At 41.1% G+C, this 16314-nt stretch overlaps 1 protein-coding gene across 5 annotated transcripts in view; it reads left to right on the forward strand.

The window, feature by feature from the left end:
* The window catches only part of sptbn2 (spectrin, beta, non-erythrocytic 2), a gene marked incomplete at both ends in the record, with an annotated part of 33554 nt that extends 20046 nt beyond the window's left edge, over positions 1–13508 (forward strand). For 2 of the 5 annotated variants that reach the window (XM_079247949.1, XM_079247953.1), the window contains 28 exons: positions 99–401; positions 1913–2066; positions 2187–2581; positions 2680–2943; positions 3026–3237; positions 3465–3602; positions 3713–3932; positions 4078–4614; positions 4824–5026; positions 5135–5225; positions 5344–5490; positions 5660–5923; positions 6028–6252; positions 6352–6441; positions 6606–6884; positions 7000–7130; positions 7245–7449; positions 7553–7927; positions 8008–8252; positions 8351–8489; positions 8594–8678; positions 9459–9655; positions 9764–9891; positions 9983–10058; positions 12214–12392; positions 12814–12987; positions 13156–13198; positions 13302–13508. In XM_079247949.1, the coding sequence (XP_079104075.1) occupies positions 99–401; positions 1913–2066; positions 2187–2581; positions 2680–2943; positions 3026–3237; positions 3465–3602; positions 3713–3932; positions 4078–4614; positions 4824–5026; positions 5135–5225; positions 5344–5490; positions 5660–5923; positions 6028–6252; positions 6352–6441; positions 6606–6884; positions 7000–7130; positions 7245–7449; positions 7553–7927; positions 8008–8252; positions 8351–8489; positions 8594–8678; positions 9459–9655; positions 9764–9891; positions 9983–10058; positions 12214–12392; positions 12814–12987; positions 13156–13198; positions 13302–13508 (5706 nt within the window). Of the gene's footprint in view, positions 1–98; positions 402–1912; positions 2067–2186; positions 2582–2679; positions 2944–3025; positions 3238–3464; positions 3603–3712; positions 3933–4077; positions 4615–4823; positions 5027–5134; positions 5226–5343; positions 5491–5659; positions 5924–6027; positions 6253–6351; positions 6442–6605; positions 6885–6999; positions 7131–7244; positions 7450–7552; positions 7928–8007; positions 8253–8350; positions 8490–8593; positions 8679–9458; positions 9656–9763; positions 9892–9982; positions 10059–11086; positions 11177–12213; positions 12393–12813; positions 12988–13155; positions 13199–13301 lie in introns of all 5 variants that reach the window. The other 3 variants (XM_079247950.1, XM_079247951.1, XM_079247952.1) reach the window with 3 other exon arrangements.
* Between the last annotated feature and the right edge of the window lie 2806 nt (positions 13509–16314).

Here is a 16314-nt window from a genome sequence, read left to right on the forward strand (position 1 = left end):
GTTAAGAATGGATAAACAGCTTGCATGAGTCCTACTGTATTTGACTTCCTAACTTCAATACAATAACTAGACTTCTAAGGTATTTCGTCTGTTACCAGGATAATTTTGGAACCGACTTGGGAGCAGTAGAAGCTGCCACCCGGAAACATGAAGCAATTGAGACAGACATAGGGGCATACTGGGAGCGTGTGGCTGCTGTGGAAGCTGTTGCCAAAGAACTGGAAGCAGAGGGATATCATGATGTACGACGTATACTTGCACGAAGGGATAATGTGCTTCGACTCTGGGAATACCTGAAGGAGCTTCTGGCGGCACGCAGAGAGCGCCTGAATGCCCATCGTGACCTACAAAGACTATTTCAGGAGATGCGCTACATCATGGACTGGATGGCAGATGAAAAGGTACAGACACAAAGAGATAAGTTTAAATTCACACTCTCAGTGCTTGTATTGTTCAATCATGCATAGACTGAGTGTGTTTATGCCTATGATCTGTGGCCTTTGTCTCTAATTGACTAAAAGGAGTTTCCTAATCCTCTCAGTTAAGATAGATGCTGTTTACGTATAGCCAACGACAGCTTTCGTGTTGGCACTTAAATGCAGTAATTAGCCTTTTCCATGCCTAGCCTGACTGCTGTTTCCTGTCATTGTTGGCTTAACTAAGGTTGTTTGAGGTAAACCCCAATCACGAGGAAGACTAAAGGAGTTTAACCTGGTGGTGCCGTTCCATCATGCTGTGATCTTGATTAATTGAGATTAAGCAGCTCTGAAAATGCTGGTATTTCCTGACTATAATGTGTTTTACTCTGGTTGTTATCAGAGTAGTCAAGGTTTCCACTTACCTGGTTCAGACAGATAAACAAACTGCAACATAGTTTGTTTACAAATATATACAACTATGCTAAATGGCCACGCTCTCATTTTAATTGTTCAGTATTATTTGGTGGATTTCAGGGATTGTACCACTTTAACCTTAAATTTAGTGGATGCGGCATCTGTTGCATTACTGCACATTCTTTTAATAAGTCTGATTTTTTTTTTCTTCTTCATGAAAGTGGAGCAGTTGAGTGTTTTAAGGTCACTGTGGGTGTGCTTTACACCTCAGCACACAGTGTGAATGTTTTTATAACTCCATTGGCTGTACTTTTTTTTTCTTAATGTTTACTAACCATTTTAAACTTATGAATGCCTGTCATTTGAAAATCTGATTAATAAGTAGCCAGCTTGACATTCTCCTCTTACTGCCTTTCCATCAGCTACTCCTGACCTTTAAACAAATATTGCACAATTTGCTGCCTTTGAACTTTGAGTCATGCTAAAGTTAGCATTCAGTGTTTTCTTTAAATTCCTCTCTTTGGTTGGGGTTAAATAAGTTTCTTCACTGCTTTTCATTTAGAAAAATATAGTAAATATTTATCACCTAATACAATACCATGTACTGCGATGGACTGGCGAGCTGTCCAGGGTGTACCCTGCCTGTCGCCCAAAGCCGGCTGGGATAGGCTCCAGCTTCCCCGCGACCCTGAATTGGAATAAGCGGTTTGGAAAATGAATGAATGAATGAATGAACAATACCATGTAATGGTTATAAGTATTTATTTATAGCCCCTCTACAAAGGCACTGGTTCAGGATGTTTTTGCAGAGTCATGACTCAGCTGGTGATTGCCCTTAAGGTTGGGTGTCCTGAAATCATGTTTCACTCATTATCTTAGACTTTTTTTTAACTTGTCACCATTTGCAAACCATAACTAGAGTATAAATATTTATCAATTCAGAAATGTTGGTTGACCTTCACACTCCTTTGCCTCCTTTTCATCCTTGTTGTTGCAGGTTGTGTATAGTAATCATGGTTATGTTACATACTTTTTAAATCAAATGAATGGAAATAAACATTGTTTTCTTCTTTTTTCAGGGCCGTCTGCAGTCTCAGGATTGTGGTAAACATTTGCACGATGTTCTAGACCTACTGCAAAAACACAATCTAGTAGAGGCTGACATTTCAGCTCAGACTGAGAGAATCAAGGCAGTGCAAAAAGCTGCTAAGCGCTTCACCTCCTATGAACAAGGTGAGTCTTCAAGTGTATATTAAATAAATATTTTCTGCAGAGAAAATGCAGTTTTATTTTGTCCTTTTTCATAGACAATATCTGAATGTCATGTGTTCATTCTTTTTTTCTAATTGCCAGCTTACAAGCCTTGTGAACCTGGACTAGTTAGTGAGAAGGTTGACCTGCTGGGTCAAGCCTACGAGGAGCTTGGTCAGCTTGCTGGGACACGCAGAGAGCGCTTGGAAGACTCGCGTCGTCTGTGGCAGTTTATGTGGGATCTTGGGGAGGAGGCAGCTTGGATCAGAGAGCAGGAGCAGATCCTAGCGAGTGGTGACTGTGGCCGTGACCTCACTTCTGCCCTTCATCTGCTCAGTAAACATGAGGCTTTCAGGGACGAGATGGCAGCCCGCTATGGCCCCTTGAGTAACAGCATTGCTTCTGGAGAAGCCTTGGTTAAAGAGGGACACTTTGGCGCCTCAGAAGTCACTGAGAGAATTCAAGACATCCGTGCACAGTGGGCTCATCTAGAAGAGGTACTTATTATTATGCTTTGTGTCTGTCCAGTATAAAGCTACATTGTTTAAATTGTAAGCTGCTGGTAATTATTTCCTTGCTCTCTATGATCTTATAGACTACTAAGCTCAGAGAGCAGAGCCTCAAGGAAGCAGTGGCTCTGCACCAGTTTCAAACAGATGCCAATGACATGGAGGCGTGGATTATGGAGACATTCAGGCAGGTGTCTAGTCAAGAGGTTGGCCATGACGAGTTTTCCACTCAAACTCTAGCTCGTAAGCAGAGGGAAATAGATGAGGAGATCCAAAGCCACCACCCCCTCATTGATTCCCTGCATGAGCAGGCCCAAGCACTACCCCAGGCGTACATACATTTCCCTGAAGTATGTGTGCTTTGTTTATCATAGTTTCTCCATGATGACATCCTTTTTGTTGTGCTAAATTATTGTTTATCACATACTGCAGGTGGATGGTCGTCTGCCTGCTATTGAGCAACGCTATAAAGAGCTTGAGTCTCTGTCAGCAGCTCGGCGCCAGGCTCTGGAAGGTGCCCTGGCCCTCTACCGTATGTTCAGTGAAGCTGATGCCTGCCAGGTCTGGGTGGAGGAAAAGGAGCAGTGGTTATATGGTATGGACATCCCAACCAAGCTCGAAGACTTGGAGGTGGTGCAGCAAAGGTCAGTCTATGGATGGGAAAATGGAAGAATTTAAATGCCACTTTGATATATCAACCCACTGTCTAGGATCAGTTAAATAAGGGTCACTAGAGCTCAAAAATACTGAATGAAAATATACACTTACTAGTTTTACATTTACTGATGTTATTATAATTGTATATGTCTAAATTAGACAAGAATTATGGTTGGCTGGTGAATTAAAACCTTTCTACTATTTATCAATGTAGATTTGAGACTCTAGAACCTGAGATGAAGAACCTAGGAACTCGTGTCACCTATGTGAACCAAGTGGCCGAGAAGCTGCTGAGCTCGGACAACAGTAGCAAAGACCAAATCCACCAGACGAGAGATCAGCTTAACAACAGGTCAGAGAGAATATCTAACCTCATTTCACACCACTCACTAAAGAACTGTGTCTGAACTCAACCTGCCCTTTATTTAGTGGTTTTAGCCTGGTGTTTGATGTTGTTTGTAGATGGAAGGAGTTTGAACAACTGGCTGGTCAAAAGAAACAGAGCCTAGAGTCTGCTCTGAACATCCAGAACTACCACCTTGAGTGTAATGAGATCCAGACGTGGATGAAAGAAAAGACCAAAGTGATTGAATCTACTCAAAGCCTGGGCAATGACCTGGCCGGAGTGATGGCACTCCAACGGAAGCTTGCTGGAATGGAGAGGGACCTCGAGGCTATTCAGGTGTGGAAGACTTGCATGTAGGGGATGTGGGTTGGTGATTGAAACAGTTTTTAATGTAGAACAGACAACAGTAAAATTCATTGTGGTTTCACACTGATGTAATTTCTTATAAAGAGATTTACTTCCTGTTATTTTTTTTTTTTAGGGAAAACTGGATGACCTGAGAAATGAGGCAGAAAAGCTGGCTAGTGAACATCAAGATCAGGCTGAAGAAATCCAAGGACGCTTGGCTGAAATCCAAGAGGTGTGGGAGGACTTGAATGCCACCATGAAGCGACGGGAGGAGTCACTGGGAGAAGCTAGCAAACTACAAGGTTTCCTCAGAGATCTGGACGACTTCCAGATGTGGCTGTCCCGCACTATGACAGCCGTTGCTTCAGAAGACATTCCTACTTCTCTGCCTGAAGCTGAGAGTTTACTGGCCCAACATGAGAGCATCAAGAATGAAGTTGACAACTATAAAGAGGACTATGAGAAGATGCGGGGTGTTGGTGAGGAGGTGACCCAAGGCCAGACAGATGCCCAGCACATGTTCCTGGCCCAGCGGCTCCAGGCTTTGGACACTGGCTGGCATGAATTACGTCGCATGTGGGAGAATCGTCACAGTCTTTTGGCCCAAGCCTTTGACTTCCAAACTTTCCTGAGAGATGCAAAGCAGGCAGAGGCTTTCCTCAACAGCCAGGTTAGCTAAACACACTTACCAAAAAGCAGCTTGTGCTTGAGAGCTGAAGAACAATTTTTTTGCCCCCATTGGTCCAGTCTGTAGCCAAAAATCAGAGCCAGATTCGAAGCATAATAACTGCAGTGTGCCCTAAAATAAGTGCATACATTTTTCAGCTTCTAAATAATGTGTATATAACCTTAACCTTACTATTTTTTCTGTATGTGTAGGAGTATGTGCTGTCCCACACGGAGATGCCCACCAGCCTTCAGGCAGCAGAGGAGGCTATTAAAAAGCATGAGGATTTCCTCACCACCACAGATGCCAGTGAGGAGAAGATAACTGGTGTTGTTGAGACTGGACGGCGCCTCATTAACGATTCAAATGCCAACTCTGATAAAATCCAGGAAAAAGTTGATTCAATCCAGGAAAGGTTCGAGCTGAAATATAAAACTTAAAAAGAAAAAAAAAGATTTATCTAAGTTTACATTTATTTTCATTTTTTAAAGTAAATATTAAGTTTTCTGCTTATTTCCACCAGGCATCATAAGAATAAGGGAGCTGCTAATGAGTTGCTGAGTAAACTTAAGGATAATCGTGAACTTCAACATTTCCTTCAAGATGGACAGGAGGTAATTCATAGTTGTTGGAAATTAAACTGATAAAAAAAAATAAAATAAAATAAGCAAAGCCCATAAAAGAAATGATGATGATATGTTTGTCTGTAAATTACATTTTCTTTTTCTGTAGCTTACATTGTGGATCAATGAGAAGATGCTGACGGCACAGGACATGTCTTATGATGAAGCCAGAAATCTTCACAGCAAGTGGCAGAAACACCAGGCCTTTATGGCAGAGTTAGCCTCTAACAAAGATTGGCTGGACAAAATCGATAAGGTGAGGTCATTTTTGCATAAATTGTAATAAAACAAATTATTTACAATAACCTTATTGCTGTGTAGATTGCTTTGTATTTATTTTTTCTGCAAACAATTTACCAGTATTCACATTTACAAAGCAGCTGTTTAATGACATTAAACTTGCTATTGTGTCTTGTTTCCAAAAGGAAGGTCAAGTGCTTGTGGCTGAGAAGCCTGAGTTGAAGCCTGTCGTCCAGCAGACCCTGGAGGACCTACAGCGTCAGTGGGAGGAGCTAGAGGGCACGACCCGCACAAAGGCTCAGTGCTTGTTTGATGCTAACAGAGCAGAGCTCTTTACACAGAGCTGCTCTGCTTTGGATGTCTGGCTAAAAAACATTGAGAGCCAGCTGAATAGCGACGATTACGGAAAAGATTTGACCAGTGTTAACATCCTCCTCAAGAAACACCAGGTAGACCACATTGTGCAAGCAAAGCAAAATCTTGTTGTAAAAATTATATATGAAAGTAAATGTTCTACTTTCTTGTTTTTAATTTCTTTGCTGTTCCTGTGTAGATGTTGGAGCATCAGATGGAGGTCAGAGAGAAGGAGGTGCAGTCTCTACAGTTGCAGGCTCTGGCTCTGTCCCAGGAGGATGCTGGACTAACTGAAATAGATGGTCAGCAAAGGCGTGTCACTGACAGCTTTGGAAACCTTCAGGAGCCACTCAATCTGAGGAGGCAGCAACTACTCGCCTCCAAAGAAGCACATCAGTTCAACAGAGACCTGGAGGATGAAATTGTAAGCATGACTGCATTTGTGAACACATAACTCAATAAAAGATTTTAAAAAAAATTTGGATAATGCTCAGGTTTTTCATCATTTCTGTTTTTCTTACAGCTGTGGGTGAAGGAGAGGATGCCTTTGGCCACTTCCACAGACCACGGAAAAGATCTGCCCACCGTACAGATGCTGATAAAAAAGAACCAGGTACACTTATTTAAAAGCATGTTGATTGCAGTGTTTAAGTGAGATACATGTGATTTGCTCAGGTGTCATTAACACTGATGAGTGTACCTCTGAACCCATGAGGATGGCAGAAATAGTCAGCCTACCAGTAAAAAAAAAAATGGTTCTCCCTGTTTGTGACTCAGACATTGCAGAAGGAGATTCAGGGCCACCAGCCTCGCATCGATGACATTCATAGACGAGGAGAGACTCAGAGCCAGGTTGACGGAGAAAGGCAGTCTGTTTTAGAGGAGCGCCTTGTTGAGCTAAAGAACCTCTGGGATCAGCTGATTGCAGAGACGGACAAGCGTCATGCCAGACTAATTGAGGCCAGTCGTGCCCAGCAGTTCTTTGCTGATGCAGCTGAGGCAGAGGCCTGGATGGGAGAGCAGGAGCTTCACATGATGTCAGAGGAAAAAGCAAAGGTAATTTGAGCCCAAGTAAAAAAAAAAAAGGGGAAGTGATCTCACTTCATCTTACTTACTTACTACATCTCTTTCTTTAGGAAAGTTTAATTTCCTTTTTCTTTTTTCTTTCCAGGATGAGCAAAGTGCTTTAGTAATGGTCAAGAAGCACCAGATTCTGGAACAGGCCCTTGAGGATTATGCCCAGACTATACACCAGCTGGCTAACAGCAGTCGCCTCATGGTCACCAATGAACATCCAGAGAGGTTAGAGGGCAAAAGCACTTGGAAATCCCACAGAGCCATCTTTAGCACAAGTTCTTACAAACAAAGTTGGACCCCATAATGACTGATTTGGCTGTGTCTCTTTCAATTAACCAGTGAAAGAATCACCTTACGACAAGCCCAAGTTGATAAGCTGTATGCAGGCCTAAAAGACCTTGCTGAGGAGCGTCGCGGGCGGCTTCAGGAAAGACTGCGGCTGACCCAGCTGAAGCGGGAGATGGATGACCTGGAACAGTGGATTGCTGAGAGGGAGGTGGTTGCTGGCTCCCATGAACTAGGACAAGACTATGAACATGTCACAGTGAGTTTTTTTTTTTTACCAGTCTTTGAAGACACAAAGCTCTGGGAAATTTAGCTGATTTAATTATGTTCCTCCCTTTTTGTCCTGATTTTTCTTTTTACAGATGCTAAGGGACAAGTTCCGTGAATTTGCTCGTGACACCAGCACTATCGGCCAAGAGCGTGTGGATGGAGTAAACGGGTTAGCAGATGACCTTATTGAGTCAGGTCACCCCGAAAACGCCAGTGTGGCTGATTGGAAAGATGGTTTAAATGAGGCCTGGGCTGACTTGCTGGAGCTAATTGACACACGCACACAAATGTTAGCAGCCTCCTATGAGCTGCATCGATTCCATGAAGATGCCGCAGAGGTGCTTGGGCGTATAAAGGAGAAGAAAGAGGCTTTACCGTCTGACTTTGGTCGTGACCTGAATACTGTCCAGCATCTAAACCGACAGCATAACACTTTCGAGCACGACATCCAGGCCCTCAGTGGACAGGTCAGTTATCACAAGAGGTCTCCAGTCAGATCCAGTGTGAGTAGAACACTGAATGTCTGCTCTTCTGTTTGAACCCAAAGGTGAACCAGGTGCAGGATGATGCAGCACGGCTGCAGAAGGCCTACGCTGGTGAGAAAGCTGATGACATTCACAGGAGTGAACAAGCTGTGATTCTTGCTTGGGAGGGTTTGCTAGAAGCCGGACAGACTCGTAGGGTCCTCCTGCTGGACACAGTGGAGAAATTCCGCTTCTTCAACAGTGTGCGAGACCTCATGCTCTGGATGGATGGTGTTAACCTGCAGATTGATGCACATGACAGCCCTAGGTGAGTGCTTTAGATTTCAGTAACAATAATGCATGTAGGACTAATCATTGTTAGATTTATATTTATATGGGTTTTCTTTTATCTTTTTTTGTTTCAAGGGACGTATCGTCTGCAGGGTTGGTCATTGCCAATCACCAAGACATAAAATCAGAGATTGAGACCAGAGCAGACAGCTTTACTGCTTGTACTGATATGGGAAATGCACTACTCAACAATAATCACTATGCAGCCGATGAGGTATTCAACAATGATTTAAAACAAAAAAACAAAAGGGCTGGTATGCATTGTTGCCTAACTTCATGGTTTTGTCATCTTCTCACTGAATGTCCCTGGATTCACAGATCCGAGAGAAACTGGCTCAGCTTCAAGAGAAGAGAGACAAGATCAACAAAAAGTGGCAAGACAAGATGGACCATTTGCAAATTGGTATGCATGCTGAGCATGAATTGCAGCTCCATGAGGGTGCATTCATTTTAGTAGTGCCATGCCAAAAGACACACAAGGGAGATGTTGCAATAAGCACATTTTGACGGGCTCAAAATGATATCTATACAAACTGATATGTCCATTTTAAGTCCTTTTAAGAAGCAAAGTCGCAAAGTCACTTTTGTAGACCTTGGACACTGGATTGTACATTTTACTTTTAGGAAGATTACAGTAGCCTTGTTTTGTTTGTTTTCCTAGGATAAATTACACAAAGCTAATGGAAGAGTAAACCATTTTAAAGAGTAGAGAGTTGTATACCTATGTGTAGTAGATACCTTTCTTGATGTACAGGTACAGGCAGAACTAGTATTTTGATTTGTTTGCTCATGCCTTTTTTATTTATCTTTTGGGTTTGGCTGTTTTCTCTGTGCCATTATGGGTTTTCATCCTGAAGTACATTGAGCTGTGGTGGGGTTTATTTAATTTTTACATTTTTATGCCACTTGGCTGCTGCTGGCCTAAAAGTACTTTTGGGAAGTTGGTGGATATTATGTACAAGAGCTTTAATAGTTTTATTGCCGTTTATACTTTTTTTTTTTTAACATAACTTTTTACATCACATAACTAAACAATTTTCAACATTGTGTGTGTTAATCAATTGTTTTTGTTTTATCTGAAGGTAGTAAAATGTTTCTTTTGCTACCTTTTCAAGTTTAGCCAGTTTAATTATGTCTTTTTCTTTTATCACTCCTTCACTTCTGAACTCTATCTCCATGCCAGTGCTTGAAGTGCTGCAGTTTGGACGTGATGCCTACGTTGCAGAGTCATGGCTGGCAGGGCAAGAACCTTTGGTACGAGCGGCAGAGCTGGGCACAAATGTAGATGAGGTAGAGAGCTTAATCAAGCGCCACGAAGCTTTCGAGAAACTTGCTACAGCCTGGGAAGAACGCTTTGTGCTGCTGGAGAAACTCACAACAGTAAGTAGAAAGATATGTTTTTTCTGTAGTTTTTTTCAGCTTTGGGTATTCTTTTACATTAAAGAGAACACTAAAAGACAACATTATTAAATCTCCCTTATTTTTAAGCTTGAGGAGCAGGAGATACAAAGGAGACGAGAAGAGGAGGAGAGAGCAAGAAGGCCTCCTACGCCACCACCAACACAAGAAGTGGCACAATCTGAGGCAGAAAGTCAAGCGCATGATTCTGCAGCCAGGTAAAGCAGAAGGGAGATTGGGTGTCTGTGTTTAGCATGATTAAATCTTTTTCCTCTTTCTCTGAAACTAACCTCTTTATCTCAAACATAGAACCAGTCTGGACCAGACCACACTTAATCAATCAGTCTCAGTGAACGGAGTACACAGTGATAATGACACATCTCAGGTATGTGTTAACTTAATTAAGCACAAATTAACTTGTAATGGCGTTTTCCTGTTTTCTTGCCTCATTTATTTACTCCTTTAATCAGATATTATTGAAAGATTTTTATTTACTTTATCTAAATTTGAGAAATTAAAGGGGCAAAAGGTGAAATAGTTTTATCACAAGGCACTGTCTGTAGACCAAAACAAAGTATGTCACGAGTCACACCTCCCTCTACCTCTTCTCTCCATTCGACTCTTCAGCAAACAAGTGTGCAAAGTGCAAACACAAGCAAAACAATGTCACCACTTTTTGGAGCATGTCTAAGTAACTTATAATGTTTTTTGTTATTACTTACCTGTCAAGGAGAAGAAGTGCAAGCTCCAAGTCTAACTGTAGCGCCTCAACCTTTCCAGTGCGCTGCTCTTCACTTTGAAAATACAAGGCCAATGTAAATCTGGGTTCTGTCTCTTTCTTTATTCGACAAGCTCTTTGCCAAGGACCAATGTTTCTTAGCAATGTCAGATTCTGGTCTTCAGGTGAACGTTTTGTTCTGCTCCCTGCTTTTATTTTGAAAATAAATGCTGTCATTACTTGCTGGCTGTAGCCATTTTTAGAGAGGGAGGGCCTAGGGCCCCGAGAGGAGAGAGGGGGCAGTGAGGTACTGCCAAACCGACTGGTAAACATGGGACTGGACATCAAAACAAAGAGGCGGTGTGTGACGGCCCTCTACACTACAGAATAAATTACACATCCAGTTCTTTACATCGTGATTCTTCAATCCAGAAATTATTCATTTCTGCTTATTGCTCCTTTTAAAGAATTAAATGATGTATTTAATGCCGCAAAAAAGCATTTGTTTATTTTGCTGATAGATATTGTGAAGAGGAATTTCTCTGAAACAATCATGATGATTAAAAAAAAAAGCCTCAGAAAGGAAAGGAGGTGGACTAAAAATAACATTGATAGACTAAAAATAACAAGCTGTAAACGTTCAGGTTTGTGGCACTAGTAGATTCCTTAACAATCTCTCATTGCGTTTTCACCAGCAGTCATTATCGCTATCGTTGTCAGTGGGAAAGAAATCAGAGCCTAAACGTGTCTGTAAGCCAAAGCAGCCACAGCGTGTGAGTACTCAGGCATGGTCAGCTTTTAGCTTCCCTTTGCCTTCTTCACAGCCTCCACTCAGTTCCTGGTCAACTACTGCGCCTCTTTCCTTTATTAAAGAAGCCATAGCTTCTCTGTCACAGATGCAGCCATTGCTTTACTTATTCATGAGCTACACAGTTTCATTAATGAAACCCATTGCTGTTTAAAAGGCATGATGCAGATTCATGTTTTCATGTATTGAATACATTGCAGTCTGCTGCTGTGTATGTGCTCATATTGACCAGGACAGGAGTGGCCGTAAATGTGGAGCCCAGAGTACATGTGGTGATAAATGTAGCTGTTTGGTGCTATTTTACATGTAGCTTGTTTTAGTCTTTCCTTGTATGTGTGTATTTCCTTTTAGTTTAAGTTGTTTGATGCAGTCATGTGACAACTGTTTGTTAAAAAAAAAAAGTACACAAATGGGATTTTTATTGTGGGTTGTCTTTGTTTTGTATGGCAAATAAGAGCCAGAATAAATAACTTGAAAGATCTCAAAGGTTTAAAACCTTGTTGCTGAGCTCTTTACAACTGCATAACCCAGTGAGGTTTTGTCTTCATTCGTGTTTCTTTAAAGAACAATCATTTAATTTGCAAATAATATAAAATGCTGAGATTTGTCTGAAGATGTATCGACATTCTTAAGAATGATAATATATATTATTATAAATGAATATATGTACATATTGCCACTTACAATCTGATTTCCAGTTCCTTTAAATGTATTTGTGAAGCTTTTGAAACTGTAGATATTTTCTTGTGTTTTTGTGTGAAAGGTCTTTTATGTGGTACAGTATGTCTAACCCTTGTAAAAGACTAATTGAGTAATGTCAGTGTATGATGCAGTTTTCTGTATATATGGATCTAGTCACCCCACACTTTACAAATGTCTGATGTAATTATACAGAGCATCATTGTGGCTTTTTATGTATGGCTGTGAATGGTTGCTTTGCTGCTCGCCTCAATTATCCATATCTGTGTTTTTCTGCCTCCTGACCACCATTCCTGTCCTGGTTTAAACCAACAGGGCTCAGAGTCTGAATCGGTTAACGGACCTGGTAGAGACAGCGGTTTGGCATCTTCTCGCCTTGAACCATCTGCTACCCTACCAAGCAGGGGTGGAGCAGAATCTGAGCCCGAGACCATGGAGGGGATGCTCTATCGAAAACAGGAGATGGAGTCCCACAGCAAAAAGGCAGCTAGCAGGTAAAGTTTGATTGTTGCAAGACAACAAAGACCTTATTTATAGGTTGGCTATGGGAGTGTATGCCATACAAAGCCAGGCTGAAGGCCCCAATATGATTCTAATCTTTGTCTTCCATTTTCATCTCTGCACTTCTTTTTATGTGTTAAATAAAGTAAATAAAGTCCATCTTTTGTGTCATGGTCTTGGATTATTTACTTGTTTGTAAAGCATCTTTAACCTAGTCCTAGTCTCTCTCTCTCTCTCTCTCTCTCTCTCTTTTTTTTTTCCAATTATGATTTTTGAAGGCAAAGAATTTAAAGACTTTAGGTCCATTTACTTAAAAAGAAGCTAAATAAAAGAAAGATGATACAGTGTACTTTATTTTACTAATGTACTTTTACTACATTTTCTCATACTAATCAAATCAATTTGTACCCAAAGGTCGTGGCAGAACGTGTACTGTGTCGTAAGAAAAGGAAGTCTTGGTTTCTATAAAGACGGCAAGAGTGCGAGCAATGGCATTCCGTACCACGGGGAGGTGCCCATCAGCTTGGGACAGGCTGTATGTGAAGTAGCCCATGATTATAAAAAGAGAAAACATGTCTTCAAGCTCAGGTGAGAAGAAAAAGCACAAGAAAAGCTCTTTTTGAAAACTGCTTGAGCTGGTTTTCTCTTAAATGAATGACACACCAACATAACATCCAGATTGAGATTATTGTGAGGTGTGGTACAATTTACCATGCTAGTTTCCCGGTGATTCATTTCTCTACCTTGTGTCTGCAGACTAGGAGATGGGAAAGAATATCTGTTTCAAGCCAAGGATGAGGTGAGATTTTCAGAACCAAGTTTTGTCACAGAAGATGATAATAAACTTGTTTTGCGTGTGTTTATGTAATGATGAGGTGTATTAAAACATTCTCTGTTTAAAGGCGGAAATGAGCTCCTGGATTCGTTCCATTCAGGGCTCCATCCCAACAGGAGACTCGCCTGTAGGTCCCCGGGCCATTAGCCGTGCCATGACCATGCCTCCCATCTCCCCGAGCTCAGGTGATACTGGAAGTGTCACCTTGCGCAACAAAGAGGGGAAAGAGAAGGATCGTGAGAAGAGGTTCAGCTTTTTTAGCAAGAAGAAATAGAACACTTGTAACATCATCAATGAAAACTATGTTAATTTAAAATCCAACAGACTGAGGCAGACAGAAAGGATAGAACACACATGTCATACAAACACACTGCTGTCAGCGCAGGCCCCCAAGAATTTGCAGAAAACTCTTTCCCTTTTTCTCTGATCCTGTTCTTTACAGGTTTATCTGTTACTTACTTTTCCTTCATCCAACCCAGTTTTCACATTTAACAATGAAAGACCCCCTCATCCAGCTTCAGACTGTCTTAGTCTGTGTAACAGGTGTGGTTGGCGATAGCTTGCGTCTGTACCCACCTCAGCCTCTCTGCAGGAGTTTTTTTTTTTTTCTTTGGTGAGTCTCAACTAGCAGAGCTGATACAACGTCACATCTCCAACTACACAAAGGATGGCGGTGTTCCGCTCGGCTGGACTTCGGTTTCACGTCCCCACTGTCAAACACTCTTATAGGAGGGATCGCATCAGTCTCTTTTTATGTCCCTGGTATTCACGTGATGAACCTGATCGACATTATTGATATTATTATAATTATTATTATTATCATTATTACTATTTATCTTTTGCAAATGCTGGTTTGATAAAAACAAGTTGATTAGTAGATAATCTTGATTTATGTTGTGGAGAGAAACAAATTTGGTTCAACTAGTGGAGAATGTTGGGCTTGCCCTTGTATGTTTTTTTTTCTTAGGAAAGAAAGTTTATGACGTGTTTTGCAACATACATAAAATCTCAAGTTTTAGCTGTGTGCAGTAAGTGATCACAAGTTTCTTTGGGAAAATGATATATATATATTTAATAAGTGGTTTTATTATTTTTTTTCTAATTCTGCCTGTATTTTATTATTTCTTTTGAGTGATCTTTTCTGCTTGATTTTCAACTTTCTCTTTTTTTTCCTGTACAAAGCAGAGAAGATTAGTTTTCTAGTGTGCGTGTGTGTGAGTTGTGGTGCTGTGGATTTTGCATGTTTATTTGTTCCTGATCAAACACGGCCAGATGGATGCTGCTTTTCAGTGCTCAACTGCAGACGAAAACCAGCCCCAAACACCAACTAATATGACTGGAATGATTTCATAAAACTTTCTTTTCCTCTTAGTTTAAGATGTGTAAGCTTACATTACCACTGACTTTTTCTTTCTGTTTCAGTCAACTATTTCCGTTTTATCCATTGGCATGAAGGCATAGGGGCAGTTTTTAAATTAAAAACTTAAGCACAGCTTTTGTGGGAGATATGCAAGCAGGACAGATGGACAGCTGACAGATTTAATACCAGGTGATGTGAAGGGTGTGGAAGTGAAATAGGATGAGCAGTGATGAATGCACTTGACGTGCGTTGTAACAGAGATAAGAGCCTGAGCTTTACTTGAACCTACCGCATTTACACTGAAACCCTTGTTTACTCATCCTCAATTCAGTCTTAAAGAAAATGTTCATTACACAAAGATGTGAATGTTTAAGGGGCAAAAAGTGACCTGTGGCAATGACCTAATGTAAGTAAGTGGATTATAAATGCAGGTACAATGTGCCTAACAGCAACCATGGGAAGCTCTGCTTGCAAGTGACAACAGAATAGAGTAAGTCCTTAATTCTCTTTGAGCTTTTTGCTCTGGCATATGTGGCATGACTTAATATAGGTTAACGCTTGTATGTGTCAAATCACTGCCATTTATTCTCTTTTGTATTGTACTTGGAACAAATGAAATAACCTCGTGTTCAGGATTGGAGCCTGACAGATTTTATGTAATTGGCAGTTCAAATAAATGAAGACGACATTGTCCATCTAGTACAGTTGGTATAAACAAAGGATGGGTGACAGGTTTGTCAGATTCCTTAACTATGTAAGTGGCTGAAAGAAAAACAGCATTTACAGTAGATTGTGAATGTAGACAGTAGTTCAGTTTCATATCCGTTATTGCAGACAACAGTCAGTAAAATGAGGGATTTGTTAAAGCAGCCAATGCTGTTAGTATCTGATGAGTGAACGTACAAGAATTGAGCTGCAGTTCATAGTTATTACTCATTGAAAGTAGCACATTAAAACTGGTATGTCACAGGAATGTCACACCAAACTGTTGTGATTGCACAACTGCTATGAGGTGTAGACAAGTTGGCCTTTGTGTGCTATTCCGAATTAAGATCTTGCTGCTTGGATCAAAGATTGCTCAAAATCAGAGGGATTACTGATCATCCAAACTGAGACAATTTAAGTGGGTTCAGTAAACAGCACACAGTCCAAACTTTATCTAACTTGCCTTGCCTCTGTCTGTGGGAGTTTGCATTCCAGGTGTGTGACAGAGCTCCTAGTCTCACACTGGTTTCAGTGTAAGATGCCTGAAACTGAACTGGAATCTGGGGACCACGCAACATACCTTAAGTGAGCCGAAGCAGTTTGCATACATTGTGCACAGTTTTGTACGGAGGAGTCATCCCTTTTCGGTGCCCGAGCGGTTTTCTTTCTCTGCTCTGCACATCCAACACGGCATCTAGTTGATTAACTAGCTCCAGCTCAGAGGTCACACAGTGTATTTTCTTATCAGCTCATTTGAATGTGAATGATTTAAATTAGTTTGGCCAAATTGGTCACGTGAAGCAAAAATAATTCTCATACTTGACATACTGTACACAGGCTCTCTCTATATCACACATACTCACACATTTAATACTGTATTGCATACCTAATGCAGAATGATCCTGGCAATCCAGTCTTGTGGGAATGTCCTCAGCTGGCTGCAATTTGATGTTGCATATTGCATCCTTTTAAAATAATATTGTGCTACTGGTGAGCTTTGACCAGAATATGGGAT

The sequence above is a fragment of the Telmatherina bonti genome, assembly GCF_933228915.1.
Source record: "Telmatherina bonti genome assembly, chromosome: 10".
NCBI classification, from domain to species: domain Eukaryota; kingdom Metazoa; phylum Chordata; class Actinopteri; order Atheriniformes; family Telmatherinidae; genus Telmatherina; species Telmatherina bonti.